This window comes from Dermacentor albipictus, chromosome 2, assembly GCF_038994185.2.
Source record: "Dermacentor albipictus isolate Rhodes 1998 colony chromosome 2, USDA_Dalb.pri_finalv2, whole genome shotgun sequence".
Taxonomy (NCBI): domain Eukaryota; kingdom Metazoa; phylum Arthropoda; class Arachnida; order Ixodida; family Ixodidae; genus Dermacentor; species Dermacentor albipictus.
The window spans coordinates 197,308,348-197,331,013 of record NC_091822.1 but is presented as its reverse complement, the minus strand read 5'-3'; the positions used below and the strand labels follow the sequence as shown (position 1 = coordinate 197,331,013).

The window sequence follows — 22,666 nt, the reverse complement described above, 5'->3', positions numbered from 1 at the left end:
AGGGACACTAAAGGTTACTATGAAGTCAAGTTAAAGTGATAAAGCAATGCTCTAGAATTTGCGTTTTGCGCAGAAAAGCCATAGCGCCGTATGCGGGTGCCGTTTTACCCACTGACGGAGCAACATCACTATGAGACCATGACGTCACCACTCCTCGATCGGAGGGTGGGCAATTTGAATTGCGCTAGAGGTACGCTGATGTTTTAGAATGCATTTTCTCTTAAAATAAGTCTCTTGTTTGCATGAAACAAGCGTTTCGAGGTTTCTGGGATGGTATTTCAACAGTCCACATTGACTTAATATCAACCTTTAGTTGTTCCTTTAAGGAAAAATGGCTGCTTATTTGTGGAGGAAGGTATGACTGAATGCCACTTTTTGATTTTAAGCACTCATTGATTTTAAACTTCAGTGGCAATGGCATCATTGCTACAACATATCCTAAATTTCTTTCTGAATGTATCACCATGCACCAGTCTTAATTGGCATGAGAAGAGAAAGGACTAAAAACAAAAACAAGGCAGAATTAGCAATAGCCACACTGAACACTGTTACGTCTAACGACTACAAAGTTGATGCCGGCTATTGTATCGCAGGCAGTTGGTTGGAAATTTTAAACAGTGCCATTGTCAGCTGCGTGTACCTTTCAGTTATTTTCTCGAACAAGTGGCCTGTTTGTTCCACTTGAAACAGGTACAGTGGAAAACTGTTAGCACATACCCAGTTAACCCTTAACAGCTTCTATGTAATGAAGGAGAATGCAGTGACAAGTGTACGGTTGTGCCTGTGAAACACTCAAACACAGTGCACAAAGCAAACATCAAGTGAGCATGTTGACCACCATGCATTGTAGTCCTTGTGTTGTGCCCCTGCATTTTTTTGTCCTGTCCGTATCTTCAAGTACAATTTAATATTGTCATTTTCCTGTCAATAAATTCTATTCAATTCAATTATATTGTCACTTTCGGTTGGTTCTGCCTTGAAAGGACTCTGAAATTATTTTGGTGGTTATGTACAAATGGTATTGAGTCGGCAGGGTTGGTACTGGAAATCACAAACAACCAAATTTAAGTGCTCTGCGTGAACCTTGCAGTTTATTATTAGGTAGTATTAAACATCTGCACCACCACAGATTGAAGTGGCGCTGCTTTCTGTGTTTACAATCACCTCTGCCCATTCTACATAAAATGGGTAAGTGATGTCACTTGGATGAACAGTCCGATTGGCTTCCCCTGAGACATCATCGAGAACACCTTAACCATGCCACTCCATTAAGCTTATATTTAATAGTGTAAGTATATGGCCATTTGCATACCTGTAAAAAATGCAAGCACAAATGCAACAAGTGTAGACTTTTCTTCAAACCAATGACGCACTGCTGCCTGACAATATGACTTGTCTGCTGCAGTGTTCACGTGCAGCACATGCATTCTTGTGTATACCTCAAAAAGCTGGGCACTGTGATAGACTTGTGAGGCTGCATGGGGTAAAGAGGGGTGGGAAAGCGGTGACAGCTGCCAATGGGACACATAGGGTTATCTCACACAAACATTGGTGCAGCTATGTCTTTTTTTCTGGTGGCAGAAATATGAATAGTGCCAGCCAAGCACTCGTGATAACCTACTGCAGATGCAGTATGTAGGAACAAACTGCAATGGCTACATGTTGTAGAAGACGTAAGTGCTGCATGTAAATTTCATCACCACATACAGCAACAAGGAAAACTGCGTCAGAAAGAGACGTGGGAACGTGTTCAATTAAGATAAAGTGAAAGCAGGCAACACTCCTGTCACCGAACGACTTTGCTCACAAGGGGGTTGGACATAGTCACGGCTGCAGAGATTACAAGTTGAGAGGGAATACTGCAGCTTGAGAGGAGAGTAATGTTTAACACTAGCAGTTCCTTTATATAGTGCACTCACATAAAGTTCTTGCGGAAAAGCATTTCTATGAGAGACTCTCTATATCTAGGTGGTAATATTAGGTTTGACAAAAATTGTTTCAGGACCTCTTTAAGCCTGAACATTATTGCTGTGCCTTCATTGCAGATTCGCTGAATGGTGGAAGCTTTACGGTGATGATTGCCTGCATAAGTCCAGCTATCTGCAACATCCCAGAAACTATAAACACCCTGCGCTATGCTGACAGGGCTCGGCAGATCAAAATGAAGCCTGCAATTAACAAGGCCAACAAAGGTAATGTCAGTTCTGAACATCCATGACCTTTTGATCTAGAATCGATCCCAGATATATCAAACTCACATACATCAAATTGTTGTCGAAGTATATTAAATAGTTGTAAAATCCTCTTAAATATACCAAGCAAAAGTGTAGCGACGTGCTATGCGTACATCGAACTCCCGTTTGCCGCTATATATTTGATACTACAGTCGAACCTCGATATATAGAACAGCACGGTGATCGCGAAATAGTTTGTTATAGCCAGAATTCAATATATAAAATCCAGTAAAAAAAATGCGTCAGAAACTTGTACAAATCAGTCAATGAACCAAGGGGGTGCGATCGGGGATCGTTGTTTGGAGCGTGCGTTTGGTTGCGCCACGTGCCATTGGCCTAGGCTGTGCCGACTTCGTGAGCCACGCAAAGTTCCTCTGAACAACGATCCTCGACTGTGCCCCAATCGTAGCGCAGTAAATACTCATTTGAAGCTTCCCACAAAGTATTTATTGCTTTGGCTGAAAGTACTGCAGTAGTGTAGCCTGCTTCTTATTGGCAGCCGCATGCTTAACTACGGCGTCCTCAACATCGTCTAAACGATCCACAGGCGATAGGCCGGTGCCTTCTATTGCACCGCAGTAGCGGTGAAGAAGGGCCAAAGCAGCTACAGCCCCAGTTGAAGTTCGAGGCTGAACATCATCAATGCTTGCGGGATTAACCTCGGCAGCGTCGTCAAGTTTGGCCGCTACTTCCACTGCAATCTCCATGTCCGTCAACCTAGGCATTTTGAAACACTGTCAATAACAAAGTATGAAGTGGTGTCTGCTAAGGGCGTCTGTGAGTGAGCCCAATGAGCGCGCTCTGTCGCGCATCTTTGTAGACGCAAACTGTCATTCCTCGCGAGGCATGGCAGGCGCGGAGGGCGGCACCGAGCACAGAGTGCAGCACTGAGGAGGAGTCAGTGCGGCAGATGCAATGTGTCGTTGATGTCAAACTAGCCAAGCCGCTGCATGCTTACCCCGCTACATTCAAATGGCGCCCTCGGTGCTTCCGATGTGTGCTGCTATAGTGCGTAGCAGTTGGGAACGGCCATCGCGCCATCGCTATTTTCGAGGGCGTTGCGGGAAAGCTTGCCGCCTGTCCGCAGAGCGCACGTGGTCTGGGATGGCAGAGTTCGATATATCCATTTTACGCCCGACCCCGTTCGAAATAAAGAAACAAAAAATGCATGCGATTTTCAAGGTGTTATAGAAAGTGTTCGATATATGCAATAATTTGTTATATCCGTGTTCGATATATCGAGGCTTGACTGTATATATCGAACACTGTGCCACGCCCCTGCAAGTGCGCTTCTTCTAATGGAGGCGCAATCACTTCTCACATCGTCGGAGATATTTAATGCCGACAAATTTACAAGAGCACTGTTTTGGCAGATGCTGTTAAACAAGAGATTAAATGTGAAGCACAGTACATGCCATAGAAGAAAATTGAGGGTGCTCTCAGTTTTGTTTACTGCGCATATGGATGGCTTGTGTAAGCTGCAGCCATTCATTTTTGACAAGAGCATATCACCACTCTACTTCAACAACATGGAAGGCCTCCCGGTCTAATCCGCTTTCTACAAGAAAGTGTGGATGACACTCCATCTTTTCACTGAGTGGCGCAAAGCATGGAATGTGAAATTGGAGATGTTGTGCTGCCGGGTTCGTCTTCTTGTGGACAGGGGCTTTCTGCAAACGGCATTTTATGATTCTGGGAGCAGCCACACCGAATCAGACCTCGACATCCACTAGGACGGATATTTACATGTTTGAAATTAACAAAAGCACTGCACGCCCCATCTGCACTGTGTGAAAACACCGTTGCAGCAGCGCATGCAAGACTCATTGCAGTGCGATTTGTGGGTTCGCGCTGAACGCGTTTTATTCGTCCTTCCATGGTTACACACGAGGGAAGATGGACTTGGATGTTCTGCAAGCTGAAAGCCACTTTCAAAACTTACAGCGTGGGTGTGGTGTCGGCCATCACCAACGTAGGGGCTGGAGGGGAAGGGCCGAGAACAAAGGGATGTCCCAACCACGAGGCGTCGGAGCGCTGACTTTTTAGGGCAGTCGGGGAGCGAGAACGATTGGTTCCAACAGGTAGTTGGTTCTGAAACCCAACAACAGTCCACCTGGCTCGGTGCCCACGTATGATTATTGGTTGTTTAAACTGCATATTGCTGGTACTGTAATGGACACGTGGCTGGGCATGTTTACGGGTGATTTGCCATACAAGTGTGGTGATGGTGGCGCACCGCGCATCCATACATGCTAGTTTGTTTCCACGATGCGTCCATTTATACCTTATCTTGCAACAAGATAAGGCATAAGCATTTAGGCATAAGCATTTTGCAACAAGCAATTTGACATGTGCAAGGCACACCACGGTCTCGCACCCAGGCGATGCAGGCCTCTAGAGCGTGGTGTTCTCACCCGTGCTATTGGGACAAAGGAATGACAACACAGTAGTGCAATCAATCACAAGGGCATTTATTGCACCTTTCATAGATCAATGCCTGCTAGCCGAGTTGCTATCCACAAAACATGCCGATGGGCGCGCGACAAATCGCGGAAGTCCAACTCACTGTGACCGAATAGCGAGCGAATATGTTCGCCCCATGCTGGACACCAACGCCTGGTCATTCGCCCGTACGGTCACACAAACGGTGGCATGTTCCAATGAGGCTTCGTGAGACGGTCTCACAGAAGCATGGATCGGCGCACATGCGGAATGTCCGCGCCACTCGCCAACTCCAAGCCAAAGAGGAAGAGCCTTCTCTTTGCACCCAAGCAACCCCGCCGGCAGGCGGCGTGAACAGCGCAACACTCGTTCCATCTCTTGTACTGCGCTTCAACCAGACTGACTGCCGCGGGCATCACGTAGGCCACGCGCTGAAGCCGGATTGCAGGAGACGGGAGCTATGCGGAAAAACGACATATCAGGGGATGTGTGAGAGTCGCGCATTCCCACAAGAGTTAGCATTGCGATCAATACAGTGCAGTCAACTTATGATATCAAGAACAAAAAATCCAATCGTTGTAACCGATCATCACTCTATTTGGACTGCCATAGAAAAAAAAAAAGAAAAGCTGACGAACATACATTCATAGTTCTGACACCAAATTTGCCACTTACGATAAAAAATTGCCGTTGTAGAAAGTAGGTTGTGAAAAATGAAACATTAATTTATACCTCTAAGCAGCTGTCAAGCGTTAGGCACGCTGAAATAGAAATCTGCATTTGCTTTCGCGGAAATTTCAGGTTCACACCGCGGTGTGCATCGCGTCCACTGGCTGTGCGAACACTGGCGGCTATAATTTAGCGTCCATGAAATCGGTGAGTGACTCTATCGACGACAGTGCACTTTGAGTAAATGTTGGGGTTGGTGTCAAAGGCGGGCCACTGTCAATCTCGTCACTGCTGTTGCCGTCGTCGCCTCTGTCGCACCACGCCGCCGTCTGTGTCAGGACAGCGATCGCCCCCCTGGAGATTCCTCGCAGAATGCGGCAGCACTATCTGCCCTTAGGAACTCCTCCATCGAAGCACCGTCTGTTTTATGGCCAGCAGTCAGCGGCTGTTACTGTGTTGTTACTGTTAATGTCAGCGGCTGTTACAGTGTTGATTTCACACATGGGGGGTTTTGCCCTGGCGCACAAAGTCTACCGTTTCCGTTGATCAGCCTGATTGCTGCTTCTAGCCTTCATGATTGTGGTGGCACTTGTGGTTTTCAGAATCATTAATTGCGCAAGCTCGTACTTTGAGTCTTGCGAAATTTGCAGCTTCACCCCAAGCGACGCAGCTTTGCGCTTTGTTGGTGCACCGACTGCTGCTACTATAGCACATTTCCTGCCCACTGAAGGAGATTGTAAAAAGGGAACGCAAGTGTGGTTTGCTTTGCACTTTTTTTTTTTCTGTGGACACTTGCCAGTGATGCGGACGCGAAGCAGCTGGCGCCATCTTGTGGGACACTGTGCCAACTTGTGGGGCTCTCCGTGGCTTTCACTATCGGTGCACTGGCGGGACTGACTGCGCAGTAATGGCGACAAATACGAACTTGCGTAGGCAAACTTTTTGCCCCGTCTTGGTTAAGAGGAACTTAGCAATGCAAATTTCAAGATTATTCTGCATGGATAAAACGCTGCCCGAAAGGCAGAATTTTGATCGTTACAGCCAGGGGTGTAGCCAGAAGGGGGGGGGGGGAGGGCTTATGGAGCTTCAGCCCCCCCCCCCCCCCCAAATTTTTTCATGCTGTCATGTGCCGGCGACCAAAACAAACCCCGGTGCCGGAAATTATGCTCGATTTTGTCTAGAATGTCCTTTTCATGCTCGAAAAGACACTTTAGCACGAACATTGCGAAATTGGGCTGGATTTCGCGGCAACGCCCATGCATCGGGAGTCACATAGCACAAGCAGCCCCATTTGAGCACAAAGTTTCAAAGGCGTTTGGATGGCGAGCGGGCTCGTCGCTGCATCTCGGGGAGGCCGTGGAATCTAGGTAGCGCTTGGGTTTCAATTCTGAAACTTTTTGTTATAAAGTTCCCAAACTTTTGATGCAAAAGGTGCACTGACATTTCGGAAGTCGTGCATTAGATTTTGAATTCCGGAACTATGTGGCCTATGTGGCCTAATGGGTAAGCTGACGATGGAGGCCCAGTCTTGTGTGTGCAAGGGAGAAAAGTGGGGAGGAAGCGCGCCGCCACCTTTCGTCGCGCGCCGCACATTGGGGGAGTGGGGGTTGTGATCTGTGAATCTGTGGTTGCACAACATGTTTATTTGCCTTGTTTGACGTATCATATATAGCGACTTTTTCTTAGATACGTAGATTTATTGGAGACTTGAACGTTTATTTATATATCTTGCTGCAAGGTTTTGTGTATATGTGCAGTGAACTTTGTTTCCAGTGACACTTTTTTGCCCTTTATCAAGCTGTATCTTTGCATTTGTACATTCTATTGTATCTCCGCATTTCTAATGTACGAAGGCGAGTTAAATTAAAGTGAGCCAACAAACCATGCGCAATAATAGTTTGGTTCATTATCTGCGAGGCATGCACATGGCACAGAGGCATCTCTTATATAAAAAAGTGACACGCAGGTGTGAGGATCAAGGTTCTTTAATGCTCTCATACACTGGGGTGAACATGGTTGCGTGACATAATGGACACTCCAAAAGTTGAGCAGTGTGGTGTCGTGAGGTTTTTGAGAGATGAAGATGTTTCCTAAAAAGAAATAAGTCACCGTATGGCTGCCGTGTACGGTGAACATTGCATTTCATTGGCCACTGTGAAGTATTGGAGCAAACGACTCAAAGAAGGACGTGAAAGTTATAAAGACAATCCAAAAGCAGGCCAAAGCCACCGTGCAATCACCCCCAACACAATTCCAAAGGCTGGTTAGACAAGAACAGAGGATAAGCATCGATGAATTGGCAGGGCATGTGAACATCAGTCACAGTTCAGGTCACACCATAATTCATGGGCATCTTGGTTATCGGCCCTTGTGTGCGCAATGGATGCCCAAGATTTTGAACCGCCGCCAGAAGACGGGGAGTTTCGGTGCTGCCTTGACTCATCTAATCCAGTATCACAATGAGGGTGATGGGTATAAACATGGTGCCACTACTATGAGCCTGAAACACGATGGCAAAGCTTACAGTGGAAACACTTGAATTCACCACCCCCAAGAAAAGCAAAGGCGGTCAGTTCTGCCAGAAAGGTGTTGAGTTTTTTTTTTTTTTCGATTGTCAGGTGCCATTATTGATCGAATTCGCTAAACCTAGAGAGGCTATCAATCGTTTCTGCTAGTGTGAAACGTCGGATCGGCTGCGTGTCGCAATCAAGAACAAACGATGTGACAAATTCAGGAATGGGGTCATCTTGCTGCATGACCATGCCTGTCCCCACGTCGCTGATGTGGTTAATACAAAACTGGCAAAGTTCAAGTGGGAAACGCTGCAACATCCACCATACAGCCCAGGCTTGTCGCCTTGCGACTTCCACATTTTGGAGCATTTGAAGAAACACCTCAAAAGAACCAGATTCATGTCGGACGATGACGTGAAAGAGTCAGTTACAGAGTTTTTAAAGCAGCAACCCGAGGAGTTTTATGAGACGGGAATCACACGACTCGTTAGTAAGTAAGACAAATATATAAATGCTCATGGTGACTACTTTTAACCCTTTGAGGGTCGAATTATTTTGAAGAAAACTTTCCCGGGTGGTCAAATTATTTTATTGCGGATATTGAATGTACAAGATGGTACAATGTACAATGGTGGTACTCCTTGAAACACGAGTCTCCGCGCAGCCGCAGAGAGCGAGAATACCTCATGAGCGGCGGTGATGAACGAGCTAAGAGCCGTGCCAATCAAGATAGAAATCAACTTCCGCCGCCCCTGCGATAGCGTGCCGACAAAGATAAAAATCACATTTCGCGCGCCTCCGTTGCGGCGGAACCGAAAGCGCGTTGCTGCTGAGAGCGAGAATACCTCGCGAGCGGCGGTTATAAACAAGCTAAGAGCAGCGCCAATCAAGAGAGAAATCAACTTCCGCAGCATTTGCAAGAGAGTGCCGACAAAGAGAAAAATGACGTTTCGCGCGCCTCCGTTGCGATCACGCGGCGAAACCGAAACCGCAAAAGGGGTGTGGCCGCAGTCTGCGCGACGCGCTGAAGCTTGAAGTCAGTTCTGTTTATCTCCCCAAGAAGGTAGCACAAATTTCAAACGCTTCTTGTAAGACCTAAGAGGTGGCAGCACCTCCCAGTAAGCGTGCATCGTCATTATGGCGCGAAATTTCAAACGGAGGGTCGAAACCGTACCCGTACGGCGAAGACCTTGCGGGACAGAAAACCGCCGCCGTACATGTACGGCAAAAACCGTCAAAGGGTTAAATAAAGTACCCCATTTGTCATATATTTGCATTGGCTCACTTTCATCTGAACCGCCCTGTATATTTTGCAGAACTCCTTCTTTTTATATGTGCTTTCTATTGCGACTATAATTTCGGAGCAATTACTCACAATACATGACTGGTGACAGCTGCTCCTGGGTGATACATACTAACAAAGGACGGCATCACTGAGATTTTTCTCTGGCCGTTGCATATGTACAAAAACATAGGAAAGGTTCTTCAGTGACAGAGAGAGAGAGATGAGAAAAAGGCAGGGAGCCTAACAAAGTTTTAATAAAATATTTGCCCTCAACTCGTTCATTTCATGGCCTTTACATTTTTCATATCAGCGGCATGCACTTCTTTGCTGGTTTCAAACTGATATAGTTCTAAAGTTCGTGTGACATTTCCTTGTTAAATATACAGAAAACATGGAAGCATTGATCTCTTTTATTTTGGGCACAATTTTTGAGACATACTAGTGTATTCCTTTATTTAAAAATACATATTTTACTTTCTTGGCAGTGCGTAGCGTTCAACTATTTGTTTGCAGCATCTTTGGCAATGGCAACGCAGTTATTAATAATGTTTAATGTATTTTATCCCTCGAAAAATTCTATGAGGAGGAGGCCGAGCTACAAAATGAGCCCCTCTCGAACGAAATTTCTGGCTACACCACTGGTTACAGTCTATATGCGGTGAATAACATACTGTTATATACATTTTTTTTTTCTCATAGCCCTAATGCATAAGTTGATACTCTGAAGTTGACTCATTGTTATAACCGATATATCGTTATATGTGGTACCGTTATAAGTTGATTGCACTGTATATCAAAGACCATTCAACATGCCCTTGGAGAAGCAAATTGGGAAGTTCCCGCTTTTCATAATCTCAGGAAGCTGTCCAAGATGTGCAGAGATCTTTGATAAGCTTTAGATAGGCATATTTAATATTTTGAAATATTCACATATTGAACTATTTCACGATCTCCTTTGAGTCTGATAGAGTATCTGAGATCGACTGTACAGTCAACTTTTATTGATCATGGTTATATTGCGCTCAGTTTTACAAACACGATATTAAGGAAGGACGTCCGTCCACGTCCTGTCCTTCCTTAATATTGTGTTTGTAAAACTGAGCGCAATATAACCATGAACGTTCACCAACTAGCCCCTTCATTGCTTTACTAAATCAACTCTTATTGGTTTGACCCTAGCAGGCCGCAGGAAGTTCGTTCACACTATCCGAAGCTCAAACTAAAAATATATGTTGAAATGGCACGGGAGCATTTCGGGACTTTATACATAGCCAAACAAAAAATGTAGCCAACTTGACCAATGTCATCTTGATAAAAGTCTACTGTACATGTAGCTCAAGTGCATTTTTTTTTCCTGTTGATTTTGCTATGCTGATTTTACTTGAAAATCATGATTATCTGTTAAACCTCAAATGAACGAATAGTATATGTGACATTAACATAAAATATGTTAATCTTTGGATCTGTAGTGTAATTCAAAATTTATTGCTTACCTTTGCCAATCGTGTTACACTATACTGCAATATCGAAGCACGACACCATTACCCGAGCACACGAGGGTTGGACCCTCCTGTGTCTAACCGTGCTTGGCTTAGCCATGTCCGGGGAAAAGGGGATCCTAGGGATCGAGCCAATGCCAGTTCTTGGGATCTTTATGGCCCCTCGGCGGCAGCAACAAACCCCTTTGTCCTTGGCTTCACATAGACGGCACCTCCAGACAAACCCACCTGGAAGAAGTTGGCAGTTGCGTTTTCCTGTCCCCCTCTCCAATCTTTTTCTTTCCTATCTTCTTTCTTTTACTTTCCTATCTTCTTTCTTTTACTTTCCTATTGACTCTTCTCTTCCATCACTTCCTATTTTTCCTAGGCAGCTTGGGTTAACTTTGTGTATGTGCACTCCCTTGGGTATAATATATTAGGTTATAGTGGCAATGTACGGTTGGCACGTGCAGCCTTACGCGTTAAGGAGGTATGGTAGGGTAAATAGTACATGTTAGTTTTAACGCAATATTTTGGAAACCACTGCAGATATTCGCATCAAATTTCATGCACTTACAAAAGATGCTCTTGGGTACAACACGGGACACTTTGTTTGTGTCTAAATGGTTTGCTTTTCCTGTGGCCCACTCCCAAATTTTCAGGTGTGTTTAATTATTTGATGTACCTTTTCTCTGCAACCACGCAGAGGAATGTGATGACATTACACAGTGTTATTCTAAATACCCATAGGTTATATCTGAACTAAAGAGATATCATATCCATTTTGGAGTTCGCAGCCAAAAAAAATATCAGCTTGCACAAAGCCACAAGGGGTGTTTCTTGCGGTGTAAACTTTTACAGTGTTATCATTCATATCATTGGAGATTTTTGTTAGTTCAGAATATTTGCGACTGGTTGTAGTACATGTGTACGTAGTTTCATTGGAATGGGATAAATACTTTCGGAGAAAAGGTTCATTGAATTTGAAAAATTCATAAAAAATGCAATTTGAGAAAAATTAAGTTTTATGTTCGAATACTGCTTGTGGGTGCTCAAAATGCCCCAGGAAAATACATTTCACTGCTGACTTTCTTGCAAGTGTCTCCAAAACCCTTCTTAGAGTTCCTTTTTGTCCGGTGTCCTTCCTTGCTCTCGGCAGAGTCATAGAATTCTGCCCTGTCAACACACTCTTTGTCCATCCTGTCGAGGGCACTATTACAATACAGATCAGGAACAATTCCAAGGGCCTCCAGAACAGCTTCTCGTGCAGAATTTCTATCATTGTAGTAGGCTTCAGAATTGTTAGTTGCTGTCTTCAATGTGTAAGCACTGACAAAGTTTTCTTAGGGCTGTGACACAAGATGAGTTGGTTGAACAACTCATTGGTGTTCTGTGTTCGTCCATGAATACATTTCCTCAGAAGACTGATTACCTTTGAAACTTCTTTCTGCTCCTTTTGCTGGACAATCATGCCATCTTCTGGGCAAGTAATACGTTTGAAACTCTAAACAGAGACGACCATGTAAGCAAAAGCAAGGGTTTGACGTAATAGTTCTTTTCTACAAAGGACTATTACGTCAAACTCTTGCTTCGAGTTGTTAACAAATTCGACTTCGCCCTGCCGTCTGCTAGCCCCCTGGTTAGCTCAGATGGCAGAGCGGCTGCCCCAGAAAGGCGGTAGACCCGGGTTCAACCAACCAAAAGAGACCTATCCGAAATATCATGTTGTACACAGTGAAAACTCTGAAAAACAAGCTAGGTAGACTCATTTTTCCATTTGTAGTTGCGAAATCTTTGATGAAAGCCTTAGGGTCGGGTTATAAAGTGATGAAAATGGTTAGCAGAGAGCTTCTTCTTGAGACCCCTCAGAAATTTCAGTATGAGAAGCTCAGCAGTCTTGTGACATTTGGCAACATACCAATTTCTGTCCCGCCACACCGATCAATGGATAGCTCACACGGAGTCGTATCAGAAGCAGACCTCCTAGAATTGTCAGAAGCTAAACTCCTGGAAGGGTGGAAAAATCAAAATGTCACCAATGTAAAACATATTATCATTAGACGGGACAACAAAAAGATCCCCACCAAACATCTTATCCTCACATTTGCATCTAGCGTTCTGCCGGAAACCATTGATACAGGATACATTAGGTTAACTGTCTGACCATATATCCCAAACCCTGGACGGTGCTTCCAATGCCAAAGATTCGGCCATGGCTCGCAGAGCTGTCGCGGTCAAATAACCTGTGCAAAGTGTAGAGTCCAGGGCCACCCCTCTAACAACTGCAGTGGCACACCTCACTGTGTGAACTGCAGTGGTGACCATCCAGCCTACTTATGTTCCTGTACGAACTGAAAGAAAGAAGACATAATCACCCTTAAAGGCAAAGAAAATATTTTTTTCAAGGAATCCCATAAGAGGTGCTCACCTTTCCACAGCACACCTTATGTTGCGGTGTGTCGGGAGGCAGCATCACAGCGGCCACTGACAATTGCCCGGCCCGCGCACAGCGAGCTGTCACTTGTGGCTCCTGCCCCCGGGGTAGAAGTAATTTAGCCTACTCCACCCAACCAGCAAACAGGCCAGGCTATCCTAGGGTTGCCGGCACCACAAAAGTTCTCGGCGGCAACCTGTGCTACGCAGAGCGATCCTGCAGGACCGCCAGCAGCCCCCAAGGTGGGCGCAGTCAAGGCTGCCTAACCCTCCCCAGCCCCTGCTGGCGCTGGCAACAGCCGGCACAGTTCAAGCCCAAAGGCAGCCCCATCGACTTCTGGGCTGGTGGGCTCAGGGGTCTTGTCTTCCGAGGCAAGACTCTCTTGCAGAACTTCTCGCTCGCTAGAGCGCGTGTCTGGTGCTTCACAACAGGCAGTGGACACTGCACCTATTCTGACGGCGCACCAAGTGCCTAAGGAACGACTAGGCTCGCTCGACTGCTCCAGAAAGGACAAACTCCGTGTTACATGACCTTGAAAGAGCTCTGTAATCTAAGGCAACACTTTGGTTTTTTTACACAAAGCACCAATTTGCTTTCAGTATGGATGTCGTGTGTCACTGATCTCGTGGGTGTGCAGATGTTACGAGAGATAGAGTTGGGAGACACAGGGCAGTACAGCAAACAGATTTTAATTACACTCAAAACTAAAAAACTCAAAACTTAATTTACTCAAAACAAAACTCGGTGAAGGAATGGTAACACTTATGTAACCCAAACATGTCCTTATGCCCGTCTACAGTAGTCCTAGGCGTTTTCTATGTGAAAGTCAGGTAACCCTAGCCTATGGCTGTGCCTCTATCAGAAAGGAGCGTTCTTACAGACCTTTGTCATCGCATGTTTCTTTAGAGTCCGATGTGTGTCGGATCTTCATCACAGTCGGTGTTCCCGCCAATGCGGTAAATGTTGCTGCCTTGGTGTTGGCCAGTCAACTCGTCCGTCTCTGATGCCAGTGTCCTAAACTTCGTCGGTGATGTGGCACTCCGGCCTCACTGGTTAGGCCTAACTCCGGGTTCCGCCGCTAATTCTTCTTTGAGTGCCGACTAGACGCCTTGGGGACTATCGTACGTGCGGGTCTGCCTCTGAAGGGGGATCCTTCCTGCAGTGCCCGGCACTACCGTGAAAGGCTGCAGCAGGTCCAAGGAGCCTCACTCAAACGTCACCGAGGTCGACGGCCACACCGTGGATCGTCAACGTCACAGACTTGACCGAACCTCCATATCTCCCATCACCAATGCAATGCTGACGCTACAACCTTCTTGGCCTAGAGCCACGTCGATAATCCCAGCTCAGGGCTGCTTCTCTCTTGATCACAGCTTGGGTCATGCACCTCAAGGGCTCGTGCCGTTTAGACTGACACGTGCTCAGGGCTGCTTCTCTCTTGATCACAGCTTGGGTCATGCACCTCAAGGGCTCGTGCCGTTTAGACTGACACGTGCACATTGTCCTCTTCCTTTCTTTCAGCTCTGCATGCCTCTTACATATGACAATGGAACATCAGAGGTCTTCTTAGAAACCCCGATGATGTGCAAGAACTTATCCATGAACACAATCCAAAAGTGCTGTGTGTACAGGAAACACACTTAAAATCGAAACATACAAACTTTCTTCGACAGTATGTTACATTTCATAAAGATCGCTGTGATGCTCTAGCATCATCAGGCAGTGTTGCCATTGTAATTCATAAAAGCATAGCGTGTCAACACTTACTGCTACAAATGCCCCTTGAGGCAGTGGCGGTTCGAGTTGTTCTCCCAAACAAACTCATCACCATTTGCTCACTTTACATACCCCCCACATTAACAATCAAGCAAACATGAATTTCAGTCCTTTATAGAGGAATTGCCGGAAGCTTATGTCATTCTTGGCGATTTAAATGCACACAGCAGCCTGTGGGGCAACTCTCGTGTAGATGTGCGAGGTCGTTTTATTGAACAGTTTCTTTTCTCCTTTGGTAGGTGTCTGCTGAATAAGAAGGAACCTACATATTGCTGCCTCACAAACAGAACCTTTTCTTCAATTTATCTTAGCATAGTTTCCCCGACTATATTGCCTGAACTTGAATGGGAAGTTACCAAAAACCCTTACGGGTGCGACCACTTCCCCGTACTGCTGAGAACATCCAAAGTAAAGGAATCTTCACCACAAGCTCCTCGGTGGAGGATTGATACAGCCAATTGGGAGAAATTCCGAACTCTTACTAGTATCTCATGGGCTAACATGTCTTCGTTAGGAATTTATGCTGCTGTGGAGTATTTTACAACCTTCATAATAGATGCCGCTTCTAAATGCATATCTGAAGTAAAGGGTGTGGCATGCAAATGGCGTGTCCCGTAGTGGAACGACGCATGTGGGAATGCTCACAGGAAACAGAACAAAGCGTGGGGGTTGCTATGCGCTTCTCCCACTGCGGAGAATCTTATTAATTTTAAGATGGTAAAGTCCCAAGGCAGGAGAACGCGCCGACAGGCCAGAAGAGAGTTGGCAGAAATTTTTATCGGGTATCAACTCGTATACAGATGAGGCCAAAGTCTGGAACAGGGTTAATAAGGTAAGAGGGCAACAAACATATTCACTCCTTTTGGTAAACACACAGGGCGATACCTTGCAAGACCAGGCAGACTCACTTGGGGAGCACTTTGAGAGCATGTCAAGCTCAACGCATTATTCATAATCCTTTCTAATATATAAACAAATAGAAGAATGTGAGCCATTCATACGTTAATGCCGACAGGATGAACCGTATAACCGTCCTTTTAGTATTGCCGAAATGAGAGCTGGCTTGATCGCATGCAAGAACTCTGCACCGAGATCTGACAGTTATGTATGAAATGATCAAAAACTTGCACACTGACACACGAGTTACACTACTTGCACTTTTCAACACTATTTGGGCTGTCCAATACCTTCCAACTGCATGGAAAGAAGCCATTGTGGTCCCTGTTTTGAAACAGGGCAAAGACCTTTCTTCTGTGGCAAGTTACCACCCGATAGCTCTCACAAAGTGCCTTTGCAAGGTATTTGAAAAAACGTTTATATTGCGACTCATCCATTTCCTTGAACTGAGCGAAATGCTTGATCCCTATCAGTGTGGCTTCAGAGAAGGGCAGTCCACAACCGATCGTCTTGTGCATATTGAAGGAAATATCCGTAACGCATTTGTACACAAATAGTTTTTCGTATCCATATTTCTCGATATGGAGAAAGCATACGACACAACATGTCGCTACGGGATCTTAAGAGACTTGTCTGAAATGGGCATCTGTGGCAACATGCTAAACCTAATAGAAAGCTATTTGCCCAATTGTATCTTCCAGGTAAAAATCGGCAATGTCTTGTCATCACCGGCCATTTTTTATTCCGTCTACATGGAAGACATTCAAATAGGTTTCAAATCCTGTAACCTCGCACTGTGTGAGAGACAGGTACAGCATGGCTTGAACAAGGTGTCCAAGTGGGCAGACAAAAATGAATTTAAAATCAACCCTCACAAAAGTTCTTGTGTTCTTTTTACAAGAAAGAGAGGCCTGGTTCCACATCCTTGTGTGGAACTGTGTGGACAACAAATATCTGTCAACAAAGAGCACACATTTCTAGGTATTATACTTGACTTCAGGCTCACTTTCATTCCACACATTAAATATCTTAAAGAAAAATGCCTAAAAACAATGAACGTACTGAAACTTCTATCCCAGACTACATGGGGTAGTGGCAGGAAATGTTTAATGAATCTTTACAAGCGCCTAATTCGGTCAAGATTGGAATATGATGCCGTAATACATAATTCTGCCGCCCCGAGCGTGCTAAAAATGCTATATCCTGTCCACCATCTAGGTATCCGCTAAGCCACTGGTGCTCTCAGGGCAAGCCTGATCGAAAACTTGTATGCAGAATCAAATGAGTGGTCACTCCACTTGCAGAAAACATACATCAGCTTCACATATTTTCTCAAAACACACTCTAATCATGAACATCCATGTTTTAATACCGTTACCAATATGACGTCTGCTACACTTTTCCGCAGTCGTCCTGTAAGACAGCCTTTCTCGCTGCGTGTGAGGGAGCTTAGTGATAAAATACATGTCCCACTTCTTGAGCATCGCTTAGTCCATCCTACCAAGCTGTTACCTCCTTTGGAGTGCCAGGTGTTAGAATGTGACATATCCTTTCTAGAAGTTACAAAGCATGCTCCAGAGCTAGAAACCTGAATGCATTTCCTAGAACTCTAGTACAAGCACTCATGCACAGAGTTCTACACAGACGCTTCCAAGTCGCATGCCGGGCTGTCCTATGCAGCTGTTGGTCCATCCTTCTTGAAATCCGATGCACTGCATCCGGAAACAAGTGTCTTTATGGCCGAGGCCTACGCACTAGGCATGTGTGAGGCATGTATGGAAAGCAAAACTCCAAAAAGCAATCATATATACAGACTGTCTAAGCGTCATGAATGCCTTGATGTCAATCTGTAAGCACAAATATCCAGTACTTATGAACTTTATTCCTACTTGTGTAAAGTGTATCTATCTAATCAAGATATCATTATATGCGGTGTGTCTGGCCATAGGTGCATCGAGGGTAATGTTCTGGCGGACGAGAAGGCTATGTCAGTTGCATCGCATACTGTTAATCCTACCGCTGCCGATCACAGACCTGAAGTCTTTCTTACGAAAGAAAATTCGAAATCACTGGCCATTCATGTGGGACGCAGAAACAAATAGAAGCTGCGTGTGATAAAGCCACAGTTAGATTTTTAGCCCTCCACAACAAAATCACGGCAAACAAATGTCCTATTCTGGCATCTCAGAATAGCACACACATTTGGCACTCATAACTTTCTACTTACTGGGAATGAACCTCCAACCTGTAGTAGATGTGGTGAGAGGCTGACCGTCCTTCACGTCCTCCTGTAGTGTCGGGAGGCTGAAGCTGAGAGAAACATCTTCCTCTTGCATACCACTACCGTGTCCCTCTTCACCCAGCTATGTTTCTTGGTCAAGAACCGCTCTTTAACACCAAAGCGAGTCCTCGTTTTTTTTAATGATGTTATCCTACATGTTATAAGTCCATTAAATTCATAGCACATCCTCTTTCCAGAGGATGCCGCTGTGATAATTGTTTTGTATAGTACATGCCTCCAGGCTCTTGTGTTTCAAGGGCTCTAACGAGGTAGTAGTGCTCCAGCCAATTTTAGCATCTGACATACTTTGTATATCGTATCATTCTTTCGCAGTGCATCTTAATGCTCATAGTACATGTCATTTGTCATTGCCATAATCTTATTACACATAGATTTTACGCACCTTAGAGCAACTATTTTTAAGGCCCCTTTACAGCTACGTCACATCAACTTCATAGAACTCATAACTACACTGCAAATTCATTACCACGGCCATGGCGCTCTTTGGCCATACCTGGCCCTTGCGCCAATAAACACCACACATTCATTCAATATGGAAGCAGGAACAACGATGAATGTTGTGGAAATGCATGCATTTGTGATCGTCCTTCAGTAAAGGTGCAAGCACATTTATTTTGTATAACGTATTTATGTTCTTTTGTGAATGTACTGTAACAATTTGCACTATAAGTACTTGCAGTTTAGAAAAAAGCAAGGCCTGCACACATTATGCGCTGCTTTCAGTGACAGTTTTCTGCGGTTGTGTTGTTGTGATTAAACTTTAATACAAGAATCAAGAATCGTTCAAACACTTAATTTAAAAAATTCATTAACACACCCACATTTGAGGCCAAGCCATGCTGAAGCAAAACCAAGCCTTCTATATGTAATGGCATTTTCAAAGTGTTCGATAGTTTATCAGTAGAGATGACTGTCGTCACAACCGAACCTAGATAATCAAACAAAAAACTTCCATTTTATCCAAAGTCCGTAATATCCGAAACCCTTCACTTCCGGAACATTTGTCGCGATGTCTAACAACTTTATTTGCAAGGAGTGAGTGACGAACATCCAAAGTAAAAAAAAGAAAAAAGTTGCAGTTTTACTCGAAAGGTGAAGCTTCGATTGCAATAGCAAATTAAGCAAGGTAAGCGTGGCGGCAGCAGCGAGTAATTTGACCTATGTGCTCTCTCTCGCTTTAACACTAACTAAGCCTTAAAAGCACAGGGCATGCGAAGCTATAGGTAGTGGGCGCACTTTGTCCACATCGCAGATTGCTTTGAAGATGAGGCCTGCGCGGGCGCGCACTTTGTCCACATTGCAGATCACTTTTAAGATACGGTAGCCGCACCGTAAGCAGCAGCCGCTGGAGTAGAACCCCCTCCCCCATGCCTCGAACATGCAATATTGAGCAGAGATCGTTGGCTGACCCTCACAAGTCAGTTAGTTGTCAACCCTTGTTGACACAGCAAAAGTATGATTTATATGCCCGATTTTGAAAAAAATTGCCGCTAATTTTGCCCGCTGTAGCAGGTAGTCCATTGCAGTGTGGTTCGTTAAAAGCGAACTTCATTGCATTAATAAAATAGGTAGATCAATCTAATGCTGAAATATGGTCTATTATATCCGAAAGTCTGGTGTATGCGGGTCTGTTGTAACGAGCATAGACTGTAGTATGTCCTACAGTGTAAAACAGGTAATAGATCTGGTATATACAGTAGAACATCGTTGGCACATTCTCATTATGTACGTTTTTCCGGCACCAACGTTCGCAATTTAGAACACAAGAAGTGACCTAATAGAGTTATGCCCATATTTACTGGTTAATACGTTCCCGGAAAACATGATTTTTCGGCACCAACGTTGCATCACCAAACTGCGATCGTATGGTTAGTTTTCCAGTCTCTAGATGCCGTGTAAACAAGAAAGTGTGTGAGGCGCATGCGATCGAGAACAGTTTGTAGGTGCCTGCCGCGGCACCGTGACCACGATACTTGCTTGCCCGTCTCACTTGAAAATGTTGGTGCGCACTCACTTTCTCATTTTAGTACCAGCAAATCTTCTCTGGGGTCGTTGTATGTGGCATTCACAGCAATCACCACTAATTCTATTGCGATAAGCATCTTCGCCTATTTGTTTCACAGCGCGTGGTGCCATTGGAAGCATAGCACACGCTTTTAATAGATGACAACCGAAACACGCCGCCATTCCCTGCTGTGGACTGCGATCATGTATGCTTTCCGGCCGTTAGATCCCATGTGAACAAGAAAAGGCATGAGGTGTGCACAGTTTCTTATTCTGATACTACTAGCAAATCTCCACCTGGGTCGTCACATGCTGCTTTCACAGCTATCGCTGCCACACCTATTGCGATAAGCATCTCCACCTATCTGTTTTACAGCGCATGGTGTGTAGGGCCATTGGTAGCGTACTGTGCGTTTTAGTAGGTGATAATCCAAATGCACCGCCGTTCCCTGATGCAGGCGGCATGATGTGGCATCGTGTATTGTTGCAGTGGCATCTGGCATCGCCCACTAGCTCGATTTTGTTTCGGTTTCCCGTCGCCATCTTTAAACACCACGCATTACGAAAACAACAAAACGCACGTCGGTGTATAGTGCCGCAACGATCCATGCGATGCGTCGCAATACGTAGATGTCAACAATAGTTAAGTCTGTCAAATTTTTTTAGTTACTTCGGATTGTATGCTTTCTTGGTAGTACGTTCTTTCTTGCGGTTTTTTCCCAAATGTATGAATGAGGTTCTACTGCACATATAAAGCCAGGTTCAATAAAGTTCAGCTGGGATCTGTGTGTGATGCTACCCATAAGGTGCCCATGGTATTTCAGTTGGTGGCTTCTATGTAGCCCCACTTTTGACAGGCAGTGGCACCTCGATGAGTTTTTGTCTAAGCTCTCTCTCTTGTTTTATTCTTCTGTGTATGCAGAGAACATCCTGCACCGCCGACACTTTGACTTCCCACCACCTTTCACACCATCCCATTGGCAGTCAACACTCCAGACACCTCTGCGTACACCTCTGCGTACCAAGGCAGTTGGCAGTTCTGTGAAACGACGACCTAACATCTCAACTGTCCAACTAGAAAGCACGCTGCTAGCTCCAGCCACTGAGGAGGACACCCTGATTTCTTCATCTGACAACGCCTCCTTCACAACGGCAGAGAGCTTGTCACCTGTGCGCCAATGTCCAACACTGCCCTTGACGTAAGTGCTCTTCTGGTTATCACCACATGTCCCACTGACAAGCCATGTGGAATGGGTTCACTTGCAAAGCATTTTGCATGCACACTCGTGAGCAGAAGTATAAAGACCAGAGAAACTGCTGAGAATGGAAGAGAGTGCCCTAAAAGGATCAGGAGAGTGGTGACACGTTGGCCTTCGCGTAGGGCACTTGCAGTGAACAGCATGGCGCTGCTGTGTTGTATCTCTGCACTGAAAATGCAGTGCTGAGTTTAAAGCCAGAAATAGTCAAGGCTTGAAACACACCAAAGAGCTTTACATTGATTAGCATAAGGAGCTCATGGAAATACTACAAATGAAGCAACACGGGGAGGCCTTGGATGGGCATATTTTGAGATGAGGTTAATTTGATTGTGACCAGAGGTCTCGGCCAGTGCCCATACATTTCTATGAGACCAAGGTTTCGTTAATTCAATCCTGAAATAAGCTTTGGCCGTATAACTAGAACTTAGCTGGTCATTAGGCATGCACATGACCCCGGTAGACCACAGTGGCAACTCCAATAGTGGCAGCATCTGTCTTGGCGGGACTTAAGGTGCAGTGAATGTGTCTCGATTGAAAACAGCCATTTTTGGCCTGCCCCAGAAAGATTTTAAATTGAAAACAATAGCTCGCAATTATTTATTACAGTATTTACTTCATTCTATTGTGCATCTTTTTTATTTCTTTCCAAGAAAATTCACACAATAATTGTTTAGGCAGTGCATTGATATGAAACCAAAACTGCAATCGCAACAGCTTATTGTCAGAGTCAGCATAACCAGTGCCATCGTCATTGCAATCACAAGATGGCAACCATGGATGGCAGCTGTACAGGTTATTGCATAGTGTGACTATGGATGACAGCGCGCTGCTTTCAGTCCAATTATGAAAGCACATTCAAATGATAAATTATTTTACATGTTAGTCTAACGGCAACAAGTCACGTCACATGTTCTTGGCGTTCCAGAGAATTGCCTGGATTGCAGGAAAAATTAGCAAAGGGGTTCGTTTAGGTGTGGATCACCATCCCGTTTGCGATTGTTGCAAATTTGTTTGATCAAACATGCTGTGGACCATACAGAGGACATGTTGTGCTTCTTCTTAGGCAGCGATGAAGTCCAGATTGAGACTGATGATGATGGGCATTAAGTAAATAAATTTCCATTCTGTGAAATTAAAGATCACGGGTTTTGTCTTTTCCTTATTGCCAGAATTTGAAGCATGCTTCCTTTTTCTTGCTCAAAAGATAGGGTGCATGTTTGATTTCTACTTTGTCTACTAGCTCTGTCATCTTTACTTTAGTGTTCTACATTAGACCCCTAAAAAGTAGATGTGTGTTTGATTTGGGGATGTGTTTAAGTGCAAATGCTGCCAGAATAAATTAGCGGTGTGTTTTGGTAATTTTTCTGCCTCTT

The 22,666-nt window shown here is 44.9% G+C and overlaps 1 protein-coding gene across 2 annotated transcripts in view; it reads left to right on the top strand.

Annotated features, from left to right (window-relative positions):
• The window catches only part of LOC135898573 (kinesin-like protein KIF17), a 75,316-nt gene that overhangs the window by 28,652 nt on the left and 23,998 nt on the right, over positions 1 to 22,666 (top strand). For both annotated transcript variants that reach the window (XM_070534604.1, XM_065427619.1), the window contains exons 7-8: positions 2,046 to 2,192; positions 20,957 to 21,233. In XM_070534604.1, the coding sequence (XP_070390705.1) occupies positions 2,046 to 2,192; positions 20,957 to 21,233 (424 nt within the window). The remainder of the gene's footprint in view (positions 1 to 2,045; positions 2,193 to 20,956; positions 21,234 to 22,666) is intronic.